Raw genomic sequence first — 24,559 nt, 5'->3', positions numbered from 1 at the left:
TGTATAGCAGAAATGGTTAGCTTAAGCAAGCTAACCATTTCTGCTATCTATCAACTGATACAGTATCAGCAGCCTTGTTTCCCTTTATGTGGCTTGAAATACAACAGAAGAGTGCATCCAAATGAAGTTTCCATAACAGAAGACATGTTAGATACAAGTGAGCCCTCCAGATGTTTCTGTAGCTCGACTTCTGCCTGTAGGGCGCTCTGTGAATCTGTATTAGGTAATGCACCTTTGGTAGTGTTCTTATGCAGTTTAAGACAAGTTCTATAATACACAGTTCGGCAATGAAGTTAAGGGATCTAAGCAGATGTTATGCTATCTGTAAAGACAGCAGAAGATCCCGATAGAGCCTCTGATTTTGAATCTACTCTGGAGAACAAGCACAAATCAAAACATTCCATTGTGTGTGCTTAAAAGAGGTGCAAGCAATCTCTTGGAATAGCCTGCAGAAAGGAAAGCTACCTGGTGTATATGAATGCCAAAGCAGTAGTGTAACTGATGGAGTCTGTGCAATATCGACTAACCTAATGTCTAGAACTTCTAAGAGTGCTTTTGTTCACAAACAAAAGAAACGTGCAGAAGGCTGATGAGTGTTGTAGATTCTCTTGAGCAAGGGCAAAAACAGCTGGCAACATGGAATGGTCTGGGAGAGATTTTATTTTGGTAGCATATAGTAGAGATTGATGCTAATATATAAGAATCAAAAATAGCTGACTTGCTTCAACATATAGTGGGGATTAGTAAATTTCGAAATGCTCCAGTTGAAATTCGTATGCCTTGATAGATAGGATCCAACTATCAAAGCATACTCTCTCTCTCTCTTCATGACATATATACACTCTGGAACTATAATCATGTTTCAATTTAATCAGTACACAGTATGATCGAAACAAAACAGCATTGTTGGGAGATCCCCTGAACAGGTGCCTCACATGCAGAAGTGGTGATGAGAATGTTACTAGAGAAAGCCAGTGAGAGGAATTATTATTAAATGAATTATCCTCTTCTGGACATCAATAATTACTTTGAAGTTCTCAATGCTATTAGGTTAACTGCTATGGAAAAAGTAATGCAAAAACATTGTCTGCAGGACATCATTAACAAATGAAGAGAAAGGATAATGTGTATGATGGGTTCAAGGCAGGAGTGAAAAACAGATTTAAGTTTCAATAAATATTGTCCATGGAAATACCTAAAGAAATGACATAAGAGAGGAGAGAGAAAGCATAAGCAATAATCAAGGTAAATATAACAAACTGTAAATCAAGTGGTGTTTTTTTCTGTTGAGCAGCACCTTACCAACAATGCAACTCTGTTAGTCAGATTTCAAATCTGCAGGACAAGCAAATTACTAACATGTGCTAAATAAAGGGCAGGGGAAAGAGAAAGTTAATTGTGTCATGAAACAGCTGTGGATTTGTTTCTCTTTAAACTGAAGGTCACGTTGACAAACAAAAGCTGCAAGGAGATGTAAGGCATTCCTTATCTTTTGTCAGAATAGACTGACATATAGCAAAGATTAGTTGTCAGGAATGCTGCATACTCAAATTTTATATTCCTTCTCAAACAGAAGTTGTTTCATAATTACACAGTCAACTAAGGACACAAGACAAGCAATTTAATTATCAGTCTGCATATAACTACTTTTTGTTTTGTTGGAACTTCCTATGTTCAGTATAATAACCTTGGAGTATTTAGACAGATGAAGCCTGCTCACCTTTGAAAAGAATGCCACTCAAAACATTTCTTTGAATCAATGCCTCTATATGCATAACACACTTTTAATATAGCCAGTATTAGAGATACATATTTAAAGAACAAATTCTAACTCGTGACAGAGCCAATAATGACATTTCAATGCACTTGACCTCTTGAGAACAGATCTCACTCCCTCCCCAAATCCCTTATCAACACTACACATGCCATAAACTCAATAAGGATCTGTACATTTCACTGTTCATAAATGAAGATTTATTAACAATTTGAATTATAACTTAAATTTACACAACTAAATTTTCAGAGGCATAATATTAATAATTCACCTTTTCCAAACTCCCTGCATTCTCTTTACGATGAACATCAACCCTACAAACAGACAAATACAAAAAATCAAATATATACACTTATTTTCAGAGACAACCTAATTATTTAATTTATTCATTTTCTCAGCTATCCTCTCTCAATCTAAAGAAAGACATTTGTATAAAAGGTCAAAAATCTATGCTTCCACAACAGTTTCCATGGCATTTTTTTTTTTACACAATTTGAAAGAAAAGAATTTCACACTAAGCCATGTCCCATAATAACCATATGCTCAGGTAAACATCATATAAGAAACAAACTGCACATATAGATATACTAGCTTAATGGTATACAAACATTTGAAAAAATTAAAGTTAACATACGAGGCTACTACTGCATGTACATTGTATTCTAGCCACATATTAGTGATACTTCTTCATGCCTCAATAAGTCAAAAAGGTGTATGAAAAGATTTCTTTACTGTAATGATAGATTAAATTTAAGCTATCTGAAATTTCCATATACAAGAACAATTTCAAGAAAAAGACATTTGTGTATCCAGTTACAAAAAAGTATGATGCCATTATTCTAGAAGAGCATGCATGAAAGACCCATTTTATCCACGCATGCACTCCCTGGTTGGCTGCGTGATTAGCATATCTGCTCCCCAACCAAAAGGTAGCAGATTTCAATCCACTGTGGGCACTGATGTTTCTGATCGTCTTTGGGTAGGAGATGAACTTCATTGCTTGGTGTGAAACTAGCACCCTGCTTATCGAAGGCCTGAAAATGTTTCATGTTTGGTCTCTAGAGCAGGATTTCCAGACTATGTAAAAACATACAATTGATTAAAAAAAAAAAAAAAAAAACCTTACCTTGCCCACTGTAGTACAAAATGCACTATAAGTTTTAATAATCTTTTGTGGGCAGGAACCAAAAAACTTTCCAAATTAGTCCTATTCATCAGCTTTATGATATTACTGGATCATACATGTCAGTCTTCCTCAGAACCTTTTCTCCTAGTGCTCTGAGACTACATATGCATGATTGGCTAACTTTTCTTCTCACATTCTGTTTAAGTGATCACTTTTTTTTTCCATAAGGTGATATTAAATGTGTTCAATATTTTAACTCAAGAAATAATTCCAATGGAGCGGCATAAATCCTTGATTATCTTATTACACAAAAAGGATGGCAGAAGATGATATCAATAACTATAGGTCAATCAGTTTACTATCACAAGTGTACAAAACATTTATATCCATTATATTAAATCAGATGGCAAAGGTTTTTGATGAACTAGCGAGATTCTCTACAATAAATCATATCCACACCAAGTAATCATCATCATCAATCACCTGATATGTATCCCCAAGGGGTGTTTATTATTTTTTTTTACAATTTAATTAATAGTAATGCAAACTTAATCACTACATGATTAAGTTTGCATTATTATTAATATCCTATTCATAATTTTCCACCAAATTAGTCTATTACTTATCAATATTAAATATACTCTTACCTCTTGCAGTTCTATTTGACACACAATTTACTAATTTTTGTACCAGAGAAAAAAGTTTCTTCTACTACTTCATAAACAATATATTCAAGTTGAGATCTTCATGTTAACCTCCCAAATGGCCAGGGCATCTATAGACACCTAGCTAAATGTGGATATGATTTAGCCCATTTGTTGAAAGAACGGGGATAAGAAGTGCAATTTGACTGTCATGTCCATTAGAAGGTGTGATAAACCTTCACGCTGAAGAGAACGGTTAATCGGATTATCTCACGTTCGTAGCTGCCTCTCAGTTGCCATATAACAAGAAACGCACTTCCTTGTTCTATGCTGGGTAACTGGATCTTAGTTATATAGGATAGACTAAAAATAGGGAAATTATTTATATTTTTGTTTTCTTTTTATTGTACAAAACATTTTTCTTTGTTTTCGAAGAAATTAATTCACGATAATTATTTGAAATATTCTTTTAAAAAAGGAAAAGAAAACCGGCTGCCAACGTTCCAGATTATATTATTTTTATTTTTACAAAACCATCGAAATCAAATAATATTTCACAGATTTCCTTTAGGACATGCTTGAGTAACTTTGCTTTATAAAGAACAACATGAAATTCTTTAATCATATCACTACATTTTTTCTTTATATTATATAGTAATCTACTGTTCTTTGTACTTTCACTTTCTTGTATAATTGGTCATTACAAAATGAAATTAACAGTTATGATTTAAATTTATAGGTACATATTTTCTGCATAATTCAGATATTTTAGTCTCCAATTTTTAAAGTAAGCAATACATTTGCATATTTTTATCATTCAAAATATGTATATCAAATGCATCAAATGTGAAATTTCATTTCCTTTCACAATAGAATTTAACTTTATTTCACCTGATAGTTTAACCCCCCCCCCTCCCGTTGCATCACTATCACACACCCAAAAACTGTTATGAAACATAGGTACAGTTTTTATTTAATTCATTATTTTTCTCTAGTAATTGTTCCACATAACTTTAATTTTTCGATACTGAAACTATGTGGTGATTATTATAAATTAGCAAATTATAAATCAGAAAATATACATATTATTTCCTGATTATTATAAATCAGGAAATTATGTGATATTCGGTAATAGGCGAAATTAATATTTAAAATCACTGTCATCCTTCAAATGCAATAGTAGAATAAAGAAAGTGGAAAACCAAACAAGAAATTTCTGCCTGTAAAATATTCAAGCTCTTTAGTGTGCTGCATGTTCTATTGTTCTGTTTCTCAGTGGGGGTTAGTAATATCCGTTAGCTTAGAGCTGGGCAGAAAGGAATAATTAGTAAGTATACCCAAGACACAATTCATTTACAAGATGGCAAGCAGCAACGGCAGTAGCAGTGACACTCGGGGTAAGAAAAGAAAACTTCGTGAGATGCAGAAAAAGTTGAAGCCTTCGTCTTTCAAGCAGCTCTTGTTCCACCGATGAGGAGAGAATTCTTTCTAGATCTGAAGATAGCGATGCTGCCTGTACTTTAGACATGTCTTCGTGCAGAAAATGGGTGATCGCCACTGAACGTACACCAGCTTGTCCACAGGTTCCCTTCATTGGTAAGCCAGGAATTACTGAAGACTTTGACTCCAGCAACATTTTAAGCTCTTTCCGTCTATTTTTAGACAATGATATTCTTTCCTTCATAGTGGAACAGATTAACCTTTATGCTTACCAACAACATCAGCAAGTTGAGTACAGTCTGCATTCTCGCAGTAAACTTTGGAGCCCAATAGATATCAACATGCTCCTTACATTTATAGCACTCTTGATTGTGCAAGGTATCGTGAAAAGGCCCACTCTCAAAAATATTGGTCTACCGACTGGATTCTCAACACGCCAATGTTTCGTGATGTTATGACTGAAAAACAATTCAGTCTCATCATGAAGTATTTGCATTTTCAGAATAATGAGGAATACAATCAGGCAACACATCCTTGCCCAGTCCTCAACAAAATATATGATTTTCTGATGAAAATCCGTCAAAAATGTAGAACACTCTACATCCCTGAGAGAGACTTGAGTATTGATGAAAGCCTTATGCCATTCAAAGGTAGACTGAAATGTAAGCAGTATATTCCCAAAAAGAAAGCGAATCATGGAGTAAAATTTTTTGCGCTTTATGAATCGGAAAGTGGATATCTTTGGGATTTCAAACCTTATACAGGAAAGCAAACTGTAATTGAGCATGATAAATATTCCGATCTCCCCTTGTCGATGCGTGCAGTAATGCAGTTACTAGAGCCTTTACTGGGGAAAGGTTACTGCATTACAATGGATAATTACTATATGTGTCCTGAACTCGCTGATTTGCTTTTACAGCATCGTCAGATAGTTATATGGTACTGCAAATGCAAAAAGGCGAGACATTCCTCCAGATCTGGCTTCAGGAAAGCTATCGAAGGGGGAAATCCAAGCTTATCAGCAAGGGAAAGTCTTTGCACTATGTTGGAAAGACAAAAAAAAAAAAAAAAATGTTTTTCTGCTGTCTTCCCTGCACAATCCATCAACGGAATCTATGGAGAAGCATGGTTTGAAGAAAGAAAAACCCATTGCTGTGTGTGCATACAACGACACTATGGGTGGAGTCGACAGGTGCCATCAGCAGCTATCATTCTACTCTGTAATGAGATGAGGAAACAGCATAAAAAATATTACAGAAAAGTGTTTGGACATATATTGGATTTTGTTATTTGGAACAGTTTCCTCCTGCACAAGAAAAAAATGTTTGTCTACTATAACATATCTAGAATACAGAATAGAAATTGTGAAAGCATTGCTACATGCACCTTCTTCAGCAAGCAGAAAAACAGGCAATCCTGCCAGACATCTGAAGTTGAATGCTGCTAACTCCAACCATTATCCTGAAAATCTACCACCGACGGCTAATAAAAAAAAACCTGCATGCAAATGTTATGTATGTAATAAAAAAAATATCAGAGAGGAGACAAAAATCTGGTGCCCTGAGTGTAAAACTGCTTTGTATGTTTACCCTTGCTTTTGGGTGTTCCACACTGTTCAAGAATTTTAAATTCTGAACAGTGTGAAATAAAAAATGTTTCTTTTCAGGGCCATCAAAACAGTCCTTTTCAGGACTACAAATATTGATAGAGGGATACCTGAATGTACTGTTTCCTTTTCATCTTGAAGGCTAATTTTAAAGTTCTTTTTATAACACAGAATGATATTTTCGAAGGAATAAAATATAAGAGGAACTGGAATACTCTTTCCAAGTAAAGTACTTCACCAAAACAATAAAAAATAATATCTACCCTATATCTATAATATATATCTATATATATATCTATATATATATCTATATATATATATCTATATATATATCTATATATATATATCTATATATATATATATATATATATATAAAATGATAAGCTTTTTATGTCACGTTTTGAAACTCAGGGCTACTCTGAGTGTTGAGTTTTCAAAATTCGAGTCATCAGAATTCAAGGAGAACCGGCCTACCAGTCCCCCCCCCCCCCCGTTTTAGAAGACTCTACACTCAGGGGCAACCCTAGGTGCCAGGGGTCGGGACCCCTTTCGAGTCTTCAAAAGGAGAAAAAATTAGGAGTTAAAATAACCAAGTTTATAAAATAACTTGGTTATCCTAATATACAATATCCCCAAGGTAAAAAATTTATTACGTCTATCTCCTCCAGAGATTTTTATTAAAAATAAAAACACCTTGTTGCAACTTCTATAGGTAAAGTTGATAAGGCTCCGTATTACTATAACCTTGGTATTTAGGGTCTAGCTACTCACTGAGGAGATCTCAAAAAAGGTTGAAACCGGTCTGGGTAGTGACCCCACCCATAATGCATTGCAGTATACATCTTCTAGTGAGATGTGCTTTACATTATGGGAAAATACTAAGAATAGTGATCAGAGCTTTTTTACCCACCTTTACAATGAGTTGCCTTGGTGCTGTATTATCTTTAGACTTGAACTTTGTTTCAGGTGCAAACTTAATTGTTTGCATACTTGGGATTAGGAGTTAAAATAACCAAGTTTATAAAATAACTTGGTTATCCTAACACACACACACACACACACACACAACAAAGTTTTGTAATAAAAATTTCTGCTACAATGAAGTTTGACAGAATCAACATTATTACTACCTTATTGCTGAAAAACAGTAAAATGTCACTCTTATAATTATATCACGTTATAATGGTAAAAATAGCAAGAAAAAAGTCATTTGCACTTTCTCTTCAAAACATAAAGAAAGAATTTATTTAAGTTATGGGATATTATATCCCATATTGTTTCTTAGCCGAATATAGAAACTATATAAAGTTCGGCGATTCCAAGCGTAAGCAAATACCTGGATAGTGCAGCAACTGACCCTTGAAGGTAGTGCAAGCTGAGGCAACTCATAGAAAGGGTGGAGCAAGCTCTGATCACTATTCTTGATATTTACCCATAATGTGAACTTAACTCCTAGGAGCTATATTATTGTTCAACATTATGAGAGAAGGTCACTACCCAGACCGGTGCCACCGAATTGAAGCCTTTGGCTCTTCATTATAATTAATTAAAGAAAGAACATTGTAAATTCAGCCAGTGGAAAAGAAAATACTACATATTTTTCTTCTGTTATCTGATTTTTTTTCCCCTTGTAATACAAAGAAGTAATCACTGCATATAACATGGAGTCTGAAGGAGGGGAAAAAAAACTGGAAATTGATTACATTATAACGGATAGAGAAATCATGTCAGAAAAAATTATTCACGTAAGATTCTAATATCAGCAGACATAACTTCTTCTAGATTAGATATCTAAAGTAACTGAACCTTTGCTACCATTTTACACTAAAATGAATGGGTATGTTCCCCAAGTGATTTAAGTTTGTAACAGTTGTCTTGCAAACGATTTATGAAATAAATTCTCTGAAATATCCGCAGATTAAAGAGATCTATCCCCCCCCCACCCAAAAAAAGAAGATTATGAAACGCATATGCACCTTTTCTTTGAAAATAATTCAAATCCTATTTTTCAAGATAATTGTATGAAATAATTTCTAATTTTTCGATAATAAAAGTGAAACTGATCATTATAAATTAAGAAATTATTTTGGCATAAATAATGTATAAGCATGTAAACAAAATGTCAGTATTTCTGTTAGGATATCTGTAATCAACAATCAAAAAGGAAACAAGATATTCTTGATGTATTCTGCACTACAGCCTGAGGCACTTTAGTGTTCTCCCCTTTCTTTCTCAACAGCACTGAGAGTAATAAGCCTTCAGCTTTTCCTCCAGCTAAGAGGATATTACCAAGTATTTCTAAGACTTAGATTATATCAGAAATAGCTTCCAGCAGCAGAAGTAATTTAGATTTTTTTAAAGAAAAACAAAAAAAAAAAAATAATAATACTGAACTTTCTTTTGTGTGGTATGCACATAAACAATTTTGCATGGTGAAAATATAGCATATTATTTCTAAAATTTCACATAATTTCAGCTGGTTTTAGATTGCAAATAAATAGTACAGAATTAGAAGCTTCACGGTACAATCTGATTGCCGTATATCCTTTGTCAAAAAGGTAAAATGAAGTAATAGATTTTGAATACTGTCTAGAAAAGCTTTCAAACCTGTAGAAATTTAGAGTAGTTATGAAATTGAGTTCCAGGAGAGGAGGGGGGGGGGGGAGCATTAGAAAATCTTCAAAATGAGCAAAAATTTTGAATCATTCCGTATATGATATTTTTCATATTATATTTTTAATATAACTACAAGGATATGCACTGGATATTATCGTAATATGCATAATACAAATAAATAAATAAATAAAAGACGAAGGAGAAGAATCACTGCTAAAATATCATTGGATATAAATTTTTGATACAAAAAAGACTCGATCGGAAACCGAGTAATATGCAATTTAGCATTTTAACATTTTTTTTTTATTTTGTCGTTATGAATAACAAAAAATCATTTCTAAAACTGAAATCTGATGATCTATATAATGCTATTTGGCTAGAAACAAAAGCACATATTTATTTCAATAAATATTATTTAATAAATATTTGACATAATATTTTCAAAGCAAACATTTGAAAATTATAACATAGAAAAATTTTTTTTTCGAATTTCAGAAGTGAAAGAACAATCAGTGCAACTCTTCTGGTGCACTGATTTGTAGAATAAAATACACCAAATTTACTATCACTAAATAGATTCATTACAAAGGCTGATCGGTGGTCATTTCAGGATCGATTATTTTTGCATATGCGAAATTCATTTCAATATTTGGGAAGAGACAATAAATCCTTTTAGAGGCAAAAAAGGTCAAATAACTTAGGACAGTAAATAAACTTCTAAGCAACACAATAGATGTAAAGATGGGGACACAAAAGTCACTCAACAACAGTTAATCCACTAATGGCTATAGAATAGCTGTAACGAGGTTAACGGCAAAGGAACGTAATGGCATGATAAAAGGCAGAATGCCACTGAAGTTTTGATCCATGAAAAAAGCTAGGGAGAGCTGACTATTTCATCCACACCAGCCGGTTAGGAGGTTAAGCCTCTTTACAGTTTCAAATTTCACCAATTGCTTTTTCCACAGTAATCCAGTGTCTTTAAGATAGAAGATGAAAATTTCCATTCAGCATTTCCACGAACATTCAATTCGAACTTCGGCTGTAATATTTTCTTTTATTTACTAAACACTTGTCGACAGTCTCAACTCCTCCAGTTTAAAGACTCACAGTTCTACGATTCCTTTTTCGGAATCCTTTAATATTGGCTCGACTCGCTTAAAACTTAAACTTCCTAAAGACAAATAGGAATTTTTCTCCAGTCTGCATTCTTAAACTTCCATTTCTGCCAAATTAGTCTATTACTTATTAATATTAGATATAACAATATTTGGAGTGCTCACATCTAATATTTCATTCTAAGGCAGTTCATTGTTCTCAGAATCAATTCACCCAGACCTTGGTCATCCTCTGGGGTCCCTTTTCCTGCCATCTTAGCATCAAACCTGTTTTGCTAACCTTTCCCCATTTATTCTATTTAAGTAACCATACCACCTTAGCTCTGCTTACACATTCTTGAATGCTAATAGAATCCAGTTCCTTTCTAATATGATTCTGCCAATGATGCTATTGGTTCACTCCCCTAATTTTTCTCAGAACACTCATATCTATGGTCTCTAGTCTTTGATCAAGTGATTTATTTCTAACCCAATTCTCAGATCCAAAACTTAAAATTGGTTTGAACACAGTCTTGTATACTGCTATAATCATATACATTGATAATTGTATAGATTCTCATAGAACAGATGAGCAGCATCAGTGTGCAAAGTAAATGGTTCCATTCGTGGGCTGATAATATGCATGTAACAATGTTTAAATTCAACAAATTTCTTATAACAGAAATGACTGCTCTTGGTTAATTTCATGTGAAACCCCCTACAGATGATACTACTACTTCTAAGTAAAAATCAAAAGTGAAGCTCCTAACAACCACAGCAGAATAAAACTTAGAAGTATCCATATTTTGAGGACCTTGAAAACATATATAAAGAATTTCAAATACTAATGAAGTCCAGTTACAACAGTTATCAATGTTAAAACTAGAAAGAATGAAACAGCCACTAGGCATTCCATCTTCAAGACATTAATAAAGAAGAGGCACTTCAGGAAACAGAGCCACTCACTGACTGGTATGAATGTAGACTTCCTATTGCATAAATTACAGTGAAATAGATATTTTCCCATTGAAAAGTGGCCAAATCATTTCAACACAAGTGACAAAATGAAAATTTCCACTAATGTCCAAATTCCATAACATTAAAGCCTGCCCCAAAGATTGATTGCCTATATATGAAGAAAAAAAGTCTAATCCAAACCAATGAACTACATTCCTTAACACGTTCGCTGCCACGCTCCTCGGGTATAGTTTGTTACCGCACGACAAGCACTTTCACTTGTTCAAGGTCAGTACGAGTATATTTGTACTTATCTTGTGAGGCTCATATACCAACTATGAGTATACTCGCAGTTGGTAGCGAATGTTCGTCATCGTCCAGTAGCATCCTCTAGCAAGAGGGTTGCAGCAGATAAGCAGCTCTTCTCCATTTCTCTGTCTCCGTCATTCTTAAACCAGTCCATTCCATGATATCATTGAACTACTCTAGTTGGTCTTCCACGCAACTTTCACTTGTAATATAGTTCTTGTCAGGTGTCCCGAAGAACCTCTCAGGAGATGTCCTGCAAATCTGGTCTTTCTTTGCATAATATTCTTGAGCAATGTTCTTTTCCATCCCAACTCTTCTTAAAACTTCTTGATTTAATATTCTCTCTATATAGCTAATCTTTTCCATCTTTCTATAACAACACATTTCCAATGTATTAATTCTTTCAATATCTCTCTTTCGGAATGTCCATGACTCACTTCCATAACTTGCAATACTCCAAACTATTCCAACTCTAACACCTATTTTAATATTCTTGTTCATTAAAATTCTCTTCATTTCCATAAATGTCTATTTAGCTTTGCCTATTCTATTTCTAAATGTCCAACTCTGAAGTTCCTTTCTCTGAGATCCAACTACCTAAATATTGAAATCTATCCACATCTTCTAAAATCTTTCCTCCACATCTTATCTTTGCATTATCTCCTATTTTTCTGCTCATTATTGTTATCTTGGTCTTCTTTGTGTTAATCCTTGGTCCGTATTCTTTACAAGAGTTTTCAATTCTTTGAACAATTTGTTAAGAATGTGTGAATGTGTTAAGGAAGAAAAAATTTCATGAGTTGATCTATGCTAAACAACAGATTTAAAAAGTGAACACAAAGTTAGAAGCAATCAATTTCTTAGCTGTTGAAAATTTTAACAGAATGTGAAGGCAGAAAAACAATTACAGTTAATAAAAATCTCTTCCAACTATATCTAAGCAGGATTCATACTACATCTTAAATGTCCTTGGATAAAGCCTATTAATGAAAATTTATAACTATAAAAAGATCTATAATAGGTAGTACAGACTTATTTAACTCTTTTCCAGTTAAAATCGTAATCATCTTCCCTCACAAATATCATATCATTCTCACTTTTGTAAATGCCTTACCGTGCCCTGGACTGCTGAGTAATCTGCCGAATTGTGCCACCAGCCCGACCAATAATGGCTCCTACCATGTCACTCAGTACAAGAATTCTGAAATTTAAAAAAATTAAGGAATAACAACTTACTCATGGAACTATTTTACATTAAGTTTCAGCAAATAAATTTAAAAAATTATTAAAATTCTTATCCAATAAGATTGCAAAAAGTTTTACAAAATTTAAAATGTACAGCTTCTTCAATAATCAGCAGTAGCTGAAAATGAAGTTTAGCAATGACAATTGGCCAGAATAGTAGAACTCTGCCAACTGTTTAAAGACAGGCAAAAACTTACTTATAAAAGCAGAATTAATTCCAGTAATATGAAATTAGGATTTTATTTCTAGCCTCTCATCAATACTGCCTTCAGTAATGACTTATTATTTTTTTTTTTTATTCTGTAATCTTCAATTCTTACTTTTAAATGCATTGATCCAGATCTCATCTATGCCTGATCTTTCTACTTTTGCTGTAGTAGTTTAATTAATCTGACCTCTCATTCCCTTTAAAACAATAATACCATAATTAGCTCTACATGCATTCTTCAATATTAATAAAAATTCCCACATCTCCATTACAGTTAATGAGTATGTGGGAATTATAGTTCCATGTTTTCCAACTGATATTTGTTTAGAATCCCTAATTTTTCTCAGAATTCACACTCAGGTCTCCAATTTTTGTTTCACCTTTATTTTTAATCCAGTTTTTATATCTGCCTATTAAAGCTGGTTTGAACAATCTTTGAACAGCTGTTTGCATTTTGGCTGATTTCTCTTTTGTACCTAAGAGAAACTAGCCACTACCTATACAACCTTTACTTGTTGAACCTTGTTCTAGAAAGGAAACACTGACATTTTAAGCCCCTTCAAGCCTCAAAATGAGCAAGGTAGTGGTTCATACTGGGTGATGAAATTCAGTCCCCACCTCAAAAAAACAAAACCAGCTACAAAAATCCATTGACATGGTGAGATTCAAATCCTGCAGATACATTAACCACCAGGCCAATGAGATGCACAAAATAATTACTGTATTTTTCCGTGTATAAGACACCCCATGTATAAGATGAACCCTACTTTTTCGAACCCAAAATTAAGAAATCAATATTTTAAACATAAAACAGAACAATTTGATATATTTAAATATTCAAAGCACATTTAGTAATTAGGTAATACTTCCTAATTTTTCCCGATTAGGTAATATTTCTGAAATTAAAAAACACTTTTTTTTATTTTATTTTTGAACATTTTTATGGGCTAGTGCTCAAAATATCGTTAATGCATTAACTTAACCCACCAATAACTTGCAGATGTATGAATGCTTTCGGAGTTCCGATTGATTTATTCAGAATCAGCCGTTAATGACGTCAATCGACAGAGTTAAAAAAAGGCTAGTGATTAGCGGAAGCCTGTTCGAGTAGACAAGGCACTGGCAGTTTCGCCACGTCAACCGCAGGTCTCTCAACCAGTTACCCCCACACACACACGTGTATAAAAACAAGCCCCAATTTTTGGTCTAAAAATTTTAGAAAAAAGTATCATCTTATAATGGAAAAATACAGTATACTGGCAAAGACTTGAGCAGATTCCTTCCAGAATTTAATATTGGCATATCAAGCATACTGATATTCAAATTGACAATAATCCAATAATTTACACCCCCCCTCACTTTTCCTTATTATGAATTTATAATTTTTGTTTATAATCGATAAACTAAAACTTGAAAAATTTTGTCAAATATATCACTCATATTAGCCTTAATATACTCAACTACAGTCACTAATAGTCATGTGACTATTCCTTCCTAGATCTGGTCAATTTAAACATATGCTAATACTAAGGCTAATTTTGAGCCTATAAAATTAAGAATCCCATGGACTGTTGGAAGTTGTTCTCCCCCCCCCCCCACACACACACTTGGTTAGACTATAGTAAACTTAGTTTAACCCTTTATCCAAGCGTAAGCAAACAAAGTTTGCACCTGAAGTATCTTCAGGACTGAGGCAAGTCGTGGTAAAGGTGGACCAAGTTCTCATCACTACTTGTCTTAGTATCTCCCATAATGCAAAGCACATCTCCTTGCAGACATGTATAATGTCTATGCATTAAGGGAAGGGCCACTACCCAGACTGGTTTTAACCTTTATTGAGGTCTTGTCAATGGGAGCCAGACCCAGAGGTGGTGATACTAAGGTGGAAGTAATGCAGAAGTCATATTTACCCATACGATTTGCCAAAAGTTGCTAACTTTGTTTGCTTACACTTGGATAAAGGATTAAACTAAATTTATTATAGTCTAACCAAGTGGAAAAAACTTTCAACATCTTTCTCTAAATCCAGAGTAATTTAATAATAAGGTGAGACACCTTTTGGCAAATCGTATAGGTAAATATATTCCGTTATTTCCACCATAGTATCACCACCTCTGGGTCTGGCTCCCACTAACGAGACCTCAATAAAGGTCGAAACCGGTCTGGGTAGTTGCCCTTCCCTTAATGCATAGCATTATACATACCTGCAAGGAGATGCACTTTGCATTATGGGAGATGCAAAAACAAGTAGTGATGAGAGCTTGGTCTACTTTTACCATGAGTTGTCTCAATCCTGAAGATACTTCAGGCACAAACTTTGTTTGCTACCCATGCACCGTAAGATTGACTAATAAGAGTTTAGAGAGTATAAAGGCAGAATGCTCCTTGGAAACAATGATTGTTAACAGAAGTTTATGTACTTTGGACATATGGGAACAGATGAATCACTGGAAAAGGTAGTTATGCTGGAGGAGATTGAGGGAATGAGAAGGAAGGGAAGGCTGTAATAGAGTTGGAAGTACAACAAAGGAACTTACCAGTTTAAACTTACAATTGCTGAAAGAAAAGACTAGGCCAAGCAAGATTAGGAGCCTTTGTTCACAAGATCACCAAGAGTCAAAAACTAGTGGATGGCACATAAATGTTGAAGCAAATGTTACTTTAAGTACAGCAATCCCTCGATTAGTGCACATAATGCGTTCTTTAAAACAGGTGCATTAATCGAATATAATAACCTATGGGAAAATGTATAATTCGTTCTTCAGATTTCTTTTTTGACCTTTAATTTTTTTTTTATTATAAAAGAATTAGGGTATGTCTCAAGGCCTAGTTAAAGGAAAACCATGAAGCTGAAAGACAATAAAACATTCAGAATATAAATTTATTATTCTGCTTCTTCTTCAAAGAATTGAGCTAACATAGTTTGGCAGGCATTCTGTTTCTTTTTTTCATACAACTGACGGGTATGGCCCTATTGCCTCTTCTGCAAATTTTACTGGTTCTCTCTTCACCAGGGCCAGTTTCTAAGCATTGCTGCTTAAATACTTTGATTGTACGAAAACTATTTTCAAATTGTTTCTTGTAAAACCTCTTTGGGTTTGTCAGTGATTAAATTTTCTTCATATTCTTCAGGATCTTCCCGCTGTGTATCTAAATTTAGCAGGTCGGAATCACTCAACTTCTCAGAATGAGATTTAATTAACTTAGATTCATTTGAGAAGTCTCTAAAATGATTTGCACAATGTGGAAGAATGTGCTTCCAAATGGCTCACATATTGCTAGCAGTAATTTCGTTCAACTCTGCGACTTTATAACCAGGCTGAGATTTCTCTGATTTGGCTAGAAAAGTCTTGGAAGGCATTCACTTCCAAAAAAAGGCTGGTTTCATCGACATTAAAAATTTGATCACAATAGTCTCCTTCTTACACAATTTTCTTCAAAATCTCTGGATATCTCCTTCTCTGCATTTGTAACTTCTCCTGTGTTAGAACATTATGCAGGCTATTTCTCTTTTTGAAACACTCAAAATCACCCAGCACTAACGTGGAATTCTTTTCCATCATTGATAGCCTTTTCTTTCCAGGTCACAAAGAGACAGTGCTTTTGATTTAATAAGGCCAGTGTTTAGCAGGATCCGTTTTTGGTTACAATCTTCGATCCATGTAAAAAGAAGTCTCTCTAATTCAATCATTATAATACTTGGATTTAGAGTATGCATGATGAACTTGAAGCAGCCTTACCTTTCTCTTTGTATTCAGCAGTTGATTCACCCATTTTTGTGTTCTTGTCCTATCTCTGCTTAGGACTCGCCTTGTTATTTTTTTTTTCAAGTTTTTCTTCAAATGAGATTACTATTCGAATCATTTTCACACTTCTATTTTTCACTAATTCTTTTACTCATGATTAAAGGTTAGAAAAATAATTTAAAATAAAAAAGTAAGGAAAACAATTGCATGAGATATGATCAGCAAAATGCTATGTAAAGCAGATGACAAATTTTGGCAGTAAATTTGGAACGTAGTATACATGGAAATATAGTATGCCATTAAAAAATAACTTTGTAAAATGTTTCAAATCGGTAACTAAATTAGTTCATCCTGGTGAGTGATTTTTTAAATAGTTAGCCAAAAAAATGTCTAGATTGAACATTTTTAAAATCTGTAACATTTATTTTTAAGATGTATATAGGCACACTAATGGAAAATGCACTAATCAGGGGTGCATTAATTGAGGGATTGCTGTATAAAAATACACACTATATATTGGTGCATGAGGAAAAATTAGTGTATTTTACAGGTGATACTTTTTTAAAAAAAAAAAAGTAAGTAATAATACCATTTTTATCATTGTATTTGCACTCCCAACACACGTTTTGAATCACATTTATACAGAGAGAGAAAAGGAACAATTTCTTCTCCGCTATTATAAGCAAACATTGAAAAAATGAAATCCCTTAAGTCTACATCTAACTACATTAGTGCATTTCTTAATTCACTAATGTAATTTGGCTCCGAAACATTGTTAGACATTACAGATTTTAATAGCTACATGGATGCCAAACTTGAGTGTTATGGTGAGATTTACTTTATTTTAATTAAAGTATTATTATTATTTTTTGCATATTTCATCACTGGGTAAGAAATACGCTAATTACAGTTATCCACAGTGTATATTTTAGGTAGTTGTGTCATGATCAAAAACAGGGATTTGTAATGACCAACATTTTGGGTTTGCAAAAGCAACATACATGCAATGCAAGCCCAAACCACAACTTAACTACTAGCTTGATTGATTTCATATGAATCAAGGCAACAACAGACATGTTCAAGCCTGCACAATCGCATGGTTTTGCCTAACCTCACGAACAAGGTTGTTCTGGAAATTTGTCCAACTTTATATATGGGACAACAGTAAAACTACAAGTTAAAAACCTTCTTTTCAAGCAGTGTTACCAAAGCATGCCAGATGAAATGTAATATAATAAATATAGTCAACTCCATATAGAAAAGTAATCAGTAAAGAAACAGTTTGTTACAGTAGATAGTTATCAACAGTGAAATTTCTTTCAGCATACCACAGCAACTGAGGTTTTGATTGGGATTTCTCAGTAGTTTGCTATAGCAGTCTGCTATAGTCTGAGTTGACTACTACTAAAAATATCTTATCCACAAATATTAATACAGTTCTGAATAGAAATGAATGGTTTATCATTGTTCCATAAACCTATCATGCTTAAAAAAATAAAATAAAAGATCCAAAAGGTGCAATTCAATTTGCAAAAAAAAAAAATAAGCATTCAAGTTTACATTTGTGTGTGCATGCATGTGTATACACCAAGTTATTCTGGAATTCTAGTTGGGTAGATTTTGTTGAAATCTTATATATGAAATCCTTATAAAAATTTGTATCCGCTCCAGTTTTTTTTTTTTTTTTTTTTCCCCCAGCAGCTCACAGATGTAGGAATAAAATGTTAAAATTCTATAATACTGCTGATTTAGTTTAAATACTTCTAATTACAATTTTTATTGCTAAAATTTTATAGAGCCATTGGTATTTAGGATTACTGCTGAAGTTGTAAATATCTGTTGAGGTTAATTAGGCAAAACAGAAGGGTGTATTTTATAATTTAAAAAATAAAAAATAAAAATTAATGACTAGATGCCGAGAGATACCAAAATAAAAAAACAACACTTATTTAATACAACTAGTTTTGTTTCCGAGAAAACTAAATCTGGTGCATAATATGCAAAAAAATATACATTACAAGAGGCAGCTGGCAATAAATAAACTTGGAAATGTATTGCTGATATTTGAAGCCATTCTGGATGCCATATTATTGTTGGGCACATCCATGCAGACATGATTTCATGTATGCCAAATTTGGATAGCTGAAGAGTGACATTCAAACATGCTATAGCTAAGGTTATATTAAGATGGATTGAGGTCACACCCACATGAATGTACACATCAATACTATGGCTTCAAATGTCAGCAATACGTTTGCAAGTTTATTTATAGCTGCCTCTTGTAATGTTTTTTTTTTAATTTACACACCAGATGAAGTTTTCTAAAAAAACTAAACTAGTTTTTTCTATCTCTCAGTTTCTAGTCATTAAATTTTTTTTTTTAATGATCTCATACAACCAAGTAAATCCATTGAATCAAATATATTAGTGAAAGCTCCTGTGAAAGGGGTGATTACTAACTGTTATTTTTATGGTACATTACTGCTAATTTCATCATCATATTCCTGATAAGTACTGTTCACAGGTGACAGGATATGATAACACTAAATGAAAAAGTTACACCAATCCTAACTTTCTATATTTCTATATCCCCTTATCTGCTGGGGATTCATTCCAAAAACCCCTGTGGATACCTGAAACAACAGATAGTATATATAGGGTTCGGTACCACGTTTTTTCCCCAATACCTATGATAAAGTTTTTAATTTATAAATTAGGAACAGCAAGAGATTAACAACAATAACTAATAATAAAAATAAAAAATGATGGTACAACAACATGACAAAATTGCATGTCGGCTGGAATTGCTCGGTTAAACAAGGCCCCCCCCCCCCCCCCCGTTGTTTTTTGCCAGGGAACCAGGGCGAACAGCGAAAAGTCAGCTACTGGAAAAAATCTGAAAGCACATCCCAACTCAACATCAGAGTTAAAGATCGGTACTATCGACATAAGAAGCCTGAATGGCAAAGAAATGGAGCTAGCTGAGGAATTAGATAAGTACCAGATCGACATAATAGGGGTGACTGAAACAAAAAAGACAAAAACTGGCGAGATCTTTCTGAGCAATAAATACAAAATGTTATATTCAGGAAATAACAATCAAGGAAAAGAAGGAGTAGCCATAGTATTCAACACAAAATACGAGACTAATTGTCTTGAATGACAGGCAGTGATGTGGGCTAATATCAAAATGGGGAATTGGACAACGAGACTTATTTGTGCCTATGGTCCCACAGAAGGTTCTACTAAGGTAGAAGTGGAGGAATTTTTTGAGGCTTTAGAAAAAGCAACTGACACAATAAAAAGGGAAAAGTTGGTCCTTGTTGGGGATCTCAATAGCAGAGTAGGAAATGATTGCGAGACATACAAAAAAAAATATTTTCGGAAAATTTGGAGAAAAGATCAAGGATAATAATAATGGCAAATATCTGTTGGATTTCTGCTCAGGATACGGACTGGTTATTACTAACACCATGTTCAAACATAAAAATGTGCACAAATTCACATGGAGAGAAGAGGCTAGGAATAAGAAAAGTCTCATTGACTATGTTATTGTTGATAGTGATGTTTTATCTCTGGTGCAGGACACCAGAGTGTACAGAGGATTTGAAATTGGAAGGGATCACTATTTAGTCTTGAACAGGTTAAATTGAATTTCATATTGAAAAGAATAACATGTAAGAAAGTTTTAAAGCAAATAAAAGTTGAACAGCTCTCAGATGTGAACTGTAGACTAAAATACATAAAGATTATTGAAGAAAAAATGAAAGAGTTTGAGAACAGGAATCAAACCTTGGAGTTGGAGATTCAGTGGCAAACTCTGAAGAAAACTGACTGATTCTGCCAGAGGCATGTGGTGAGGTGGTCTGCAAGGATAAAAAAATCAGACCTCCCTGATGGACACAGGAAGATAAAGAGGCAGTGAAGAAAAAGAAGAAAGCATATCAAAAGTTATTGGCAAATAAGTCAGCTTGTGCTCTTAGAGAATATAGAGACAAATGTAAGAATGCTAAACACTGTGTAAAACTAGCTAAACAAAAGTCATGAGAGGACTTTAGCAAGAATATAGAAAATAAATATCAAGAAGGTGGCAAAATATTCTGGAGGCTGTTGAAGAAGCTTAGGAATGGAGAAAAGAGTGCTGTAAAAGGAATTAGAGATGATAAAGGTGACATGAAAACGATAGAAAAAAGATATCCTTGAAGTATGGAGTAATTACTTTGAAAAACTGCTAAATGAAACAAGCAGTGATGACAGCATAGTGATAAAAGAACACTGACCAGGCATGCAGTCAGGAATACATATCCATACTTGAAATAGAAAAAGCCATCAAAGACTTGAAATGTGGAAAGGCAGCAGGAGTAGATTATATTCGAACAGAAATGCTGAAGTATGGTGGTATAAGAGTCTTACAGGGACGAATTCCCGATGATTGGAGTAGAGCTCTCATAGTACCCATATATAAAAAGTGAAATAAAACTGAATGTGAGAATTACAAAAGTATTTCCCTACTGAATGTTCCTGGCAAGATCTATGCAAGTATACTTGAAAAATGGTTGAGAAGAATTGTGGAAGAAAAGCTTGGTGAAGAACAAGCTGGATTCAGGCCAAATATAGGCTGTCAGGATCAGATTTTCTATGACAAATAGTTGAGAAAGCATGGGAATATAACAGAGATCTGTATTTAAGTTTTGTCGATTTGGAAAAGGCATATGAAAATGCCAAAAGAGAAGTTATTCAATACGCTGCAGTTATATGGTGTCAACAAGGCATTATAATCAAATAATACTTAGTCTTTATTTATTAGCAGTTAGAATTGAAGTACAGGAAGATGGTTTGATGTTAAATCTGGTGTGAGACAAGGATGTACATTATCCCCTCTATTATTCATCATCTATATGGATCACATTATGAAGGAGAGTGGTATTAAACATGATATCAAAATTGGAGATGTTAATGTCAGCTCTTTGCTTTATGCAGATGATATTCTACTTCTAAATAAATCTGCTACAAGTCTAAAAGATTCTATGACTAAATTGAATAACTGTTGTAATAGATATGGTATGAAGGTCAGCAATAAAAAGACAAAGACAATGAAAATAGGCAGAATCATTGAAAATGTCAACTGTGTTGTGAATGGAGAACCTGTGGAACAAGTAAAACATTCCAGCTACTTAGGCACGATTTTTAGTGAAGATGGTAAATTAAATATAGAAATAGACAACAGAATCAGCAAAGCTGGTATGGTGGGAAGTCAATTGAATAAATTCATATGGAATAAGAGAGAAATTAGCTGGAACACTAAATTAGCTGTATACAAGACAGTGTTCAAACCAGTTTTAACTTATGGATCTGAGAGCAGAGTCAGAAGTAAAAGACTTCACCAAAGACCAGAGACTGCAGATATGAGAGTCCTGAGAAAGATTGTAGGTGTGAACAGATGGCATCAATAGCAATATCATATTAAAATCAAGGATATTAGGAAAGAACTTGACATTGTCAGCATCCAGGAATGCGTTAGCAGAGCTAATCTCAGGTGGTATGGTCACTTAAACAGAATGGGTGAAGAAAGATTATCAAAACAAGTGTTCTCTGCCAGGTTGGCAGCAAAACGACCCAGAGGAAGACCAAGATATAGGTGGATTGATATGGTACAAAGTGCCTTAGACGATAGAAATATAAGATCTGATAATGTTGGAGTCTTGACAAGTAACAGGCTGATTTGGAGGAAAATTGTAGATAGGAAGTTAGTAATGATGTAATTTTTTTTATGTAGTACTATTATATCCTGTACACCCCTTACGGGTACATGGCAGGAATATGATGATGACTAATAATAAAATAGAAGAACTATAACAATATACTGTAATAAAAGTTGTGAATGGAATCTTAGCAACTTTGGCACACAATTTTTTTATCCTTATGAAGTCGAGAACTTTCTCCTTTTTTGCTTAAAGGAAGCACTTTACTGCTTCTCTCTGGCATATCCAAATTGCAAGCATCACTACCCATATTTTACTTGATAATGGCCCCAAGGAGTAGTAGTGCAAGCATCACTACTCCTTGGGGCCATTATCAAGTAAAATATGGGTTACTTGATCACAAGCATTACGATGCCAGTTGATATGATAACCAAAATGGCTACTAAGTGATTAACAGGCAGGTAGCGTATACAATACATCGTGGATATGCTGGACAAAGGGGTGATTCATGGGCAGCATGGTGTGAGATTTCGACTCGCTATTCAGAAGAACATGAAATTTAAAACCTATTTCTGGAATTATCCATTTAACATTTTAGGAAGAGGGTTGACAGTGAGTAACTGAAACCACGGAAAGTAAACCTGCAGATGGGGGAAGGGAGGAGAGGGAACTACTGTATTCATCTTTTAATTTTAACTATATGAAATTCACGTAGATCTTAGTCTTCCTGTGGGCTCTTTTCCTGCTATCCTGGCCTAGAACAATTGTTTCGCTAACACTTGTTCACCGGTCCAGTTTAAGTAAACATGCCACCTGAGATTAGCTCTGCTAACATATTCCTGAATGCTAACTATGTTAAGTTCTTCCCTAAGGATAGCTGACTAACCTATCAAAATGTGATGAATGAGGGATTAGAGTTTACAAAATTTAATGTGACCAATGGTGTATCCCCAGGGAGTCATTGTTCCATTGTTAATTATACTTTTACATTAATAACAGTGGGAAGGATCTGATAAGAGGCATACAGCTATTTGCTTGAGGATTCAAAGATAAGGTAAATCAGGAAGGTGACTGATAATGAGTATTTGCAGAATGATTTGAATAATCTGAATTTGAGCATATGAAAATGAATGTCATTTGAATGTTAGTAAATGTAAAATTATGCACTTTGGTATAATGAGATATTCAATGACATATTGAGATGTTAAAAGCTGACCAAGCTAGAAATCTGATTTCATACATAAGAAGTTTAAGTCCAGAACCATAAGAGTGAGAATAGAACTCAGAAAATGCTGATACATCTTGTTATGCAAGCAGAGAGGCAAAGGATGTCACTTTGCCTCTTTACAAGACTAATATGACCTCATATGGATTATTGTGCAGACATGGTCTCATGGTTTCTGAGGTTATGCAGATATAATATGAGAAGAGACTGAAAATTTGTGAATAGCAGGCACCAGCAAACCGAAGAATGAGGGGCAATATGACAGAGACCTACAAAATTGTGAAAAGATCAGACAGGATACCAGTAGATGGAATTTAATATTATGGAAGATAGGGAGAGGCCATGCAGGCATCCATGAAAGTTGAGAATGAATGCCATAAAAAGAGATGAAGTTAGATTTCTCTCTCAGAGTAGTGCATGAGGCTTGCTTTTGGAGGTGGAAGTACAGGATATGAATAAATTCAAGAGAAGGTGTGAATGATACGTGGCCTCTCTTAATAAGTCGCCGACTCCCTAGAGGCCTCTTGTAATATCTTCCTATCTCCCCCCTCCAGCTCCCCAAAAACAGAGGACTATTATAAATGCAATGCAACTCCAACAGACCAATTTTTAGAAAGGTATACTACTTTAAGTTAAAAGGAATATGACAGTGAAAAATCTTATACTCTCATGGAAATGTACTTAATCATAGCATATGATTAAGCTTACTATTATTCTACTACCAGTGTTCCTGTAATGCGAGGGTAGTCTGAAAAGTTCTCAGCCTAACAACGACAAAAAAAATTATAATTTCAAAATTATTTTTCAACATAATCTCCCTTAAAACTAATACATTTATTCCAGTGATGCTCCAGTGCCATTATC

The 24,559-nt window shown here is 34.1% G+C and overlaps 1 protein-coding gene across 9 annotated transcripts in view; it reads right to left on the bottom strand.

Moving 5' to 3' along the window:
- The window catches only part of Imp (IGF-II mRNA-binding protein), a 414,462-nt gene that overhangs the window by 111,974 nt on the left and 277,929 nt on the right, over positions 1–24,559 (bottom strand). For all 9 annotated transcript variants that reach the window (XM_090397775.1, XM_090397794.1, XM_090397752.1 and 6 more), the window contains 2 exons: positions 12,684–12,770; positions 2,046–2,088 (listed from right to left, as the gene is read on the bottom strand). In XM_090397775.1, coding sequence (XP_090253901.1) covers positions 2,046–2,088; positions 12,684–12,770 — 130 coding nt within the window. The remainder of the gene's footprint in view (positions 1–2,045; positions 2,089–12,683; positions 12,771–24,559) is intronic.

The sequence above is a fragment of the Typopeltis vanoorti genome, chromosome 1 (genome assembly GCF_054136105.1).
Source record: "Typopeltis vanoorti isolate ZY-2024b chromosome 1, IOZ_Tvanoo_1.0, whole genome shotgun sequence".
In the NCBI taxonomy this organism is placed as follows: domain Eukaryota; kingdom Metazoa; phylum Arthropoda; class Arachnida; order Uropygi; family Thelyphonidae; genus Typopeltis; species Typopeltis vanoorti.
Note: the sequence above shows the minus strand (reverse complement) of the source record. Positions and strands in the feature narration are given on the sequence as shown.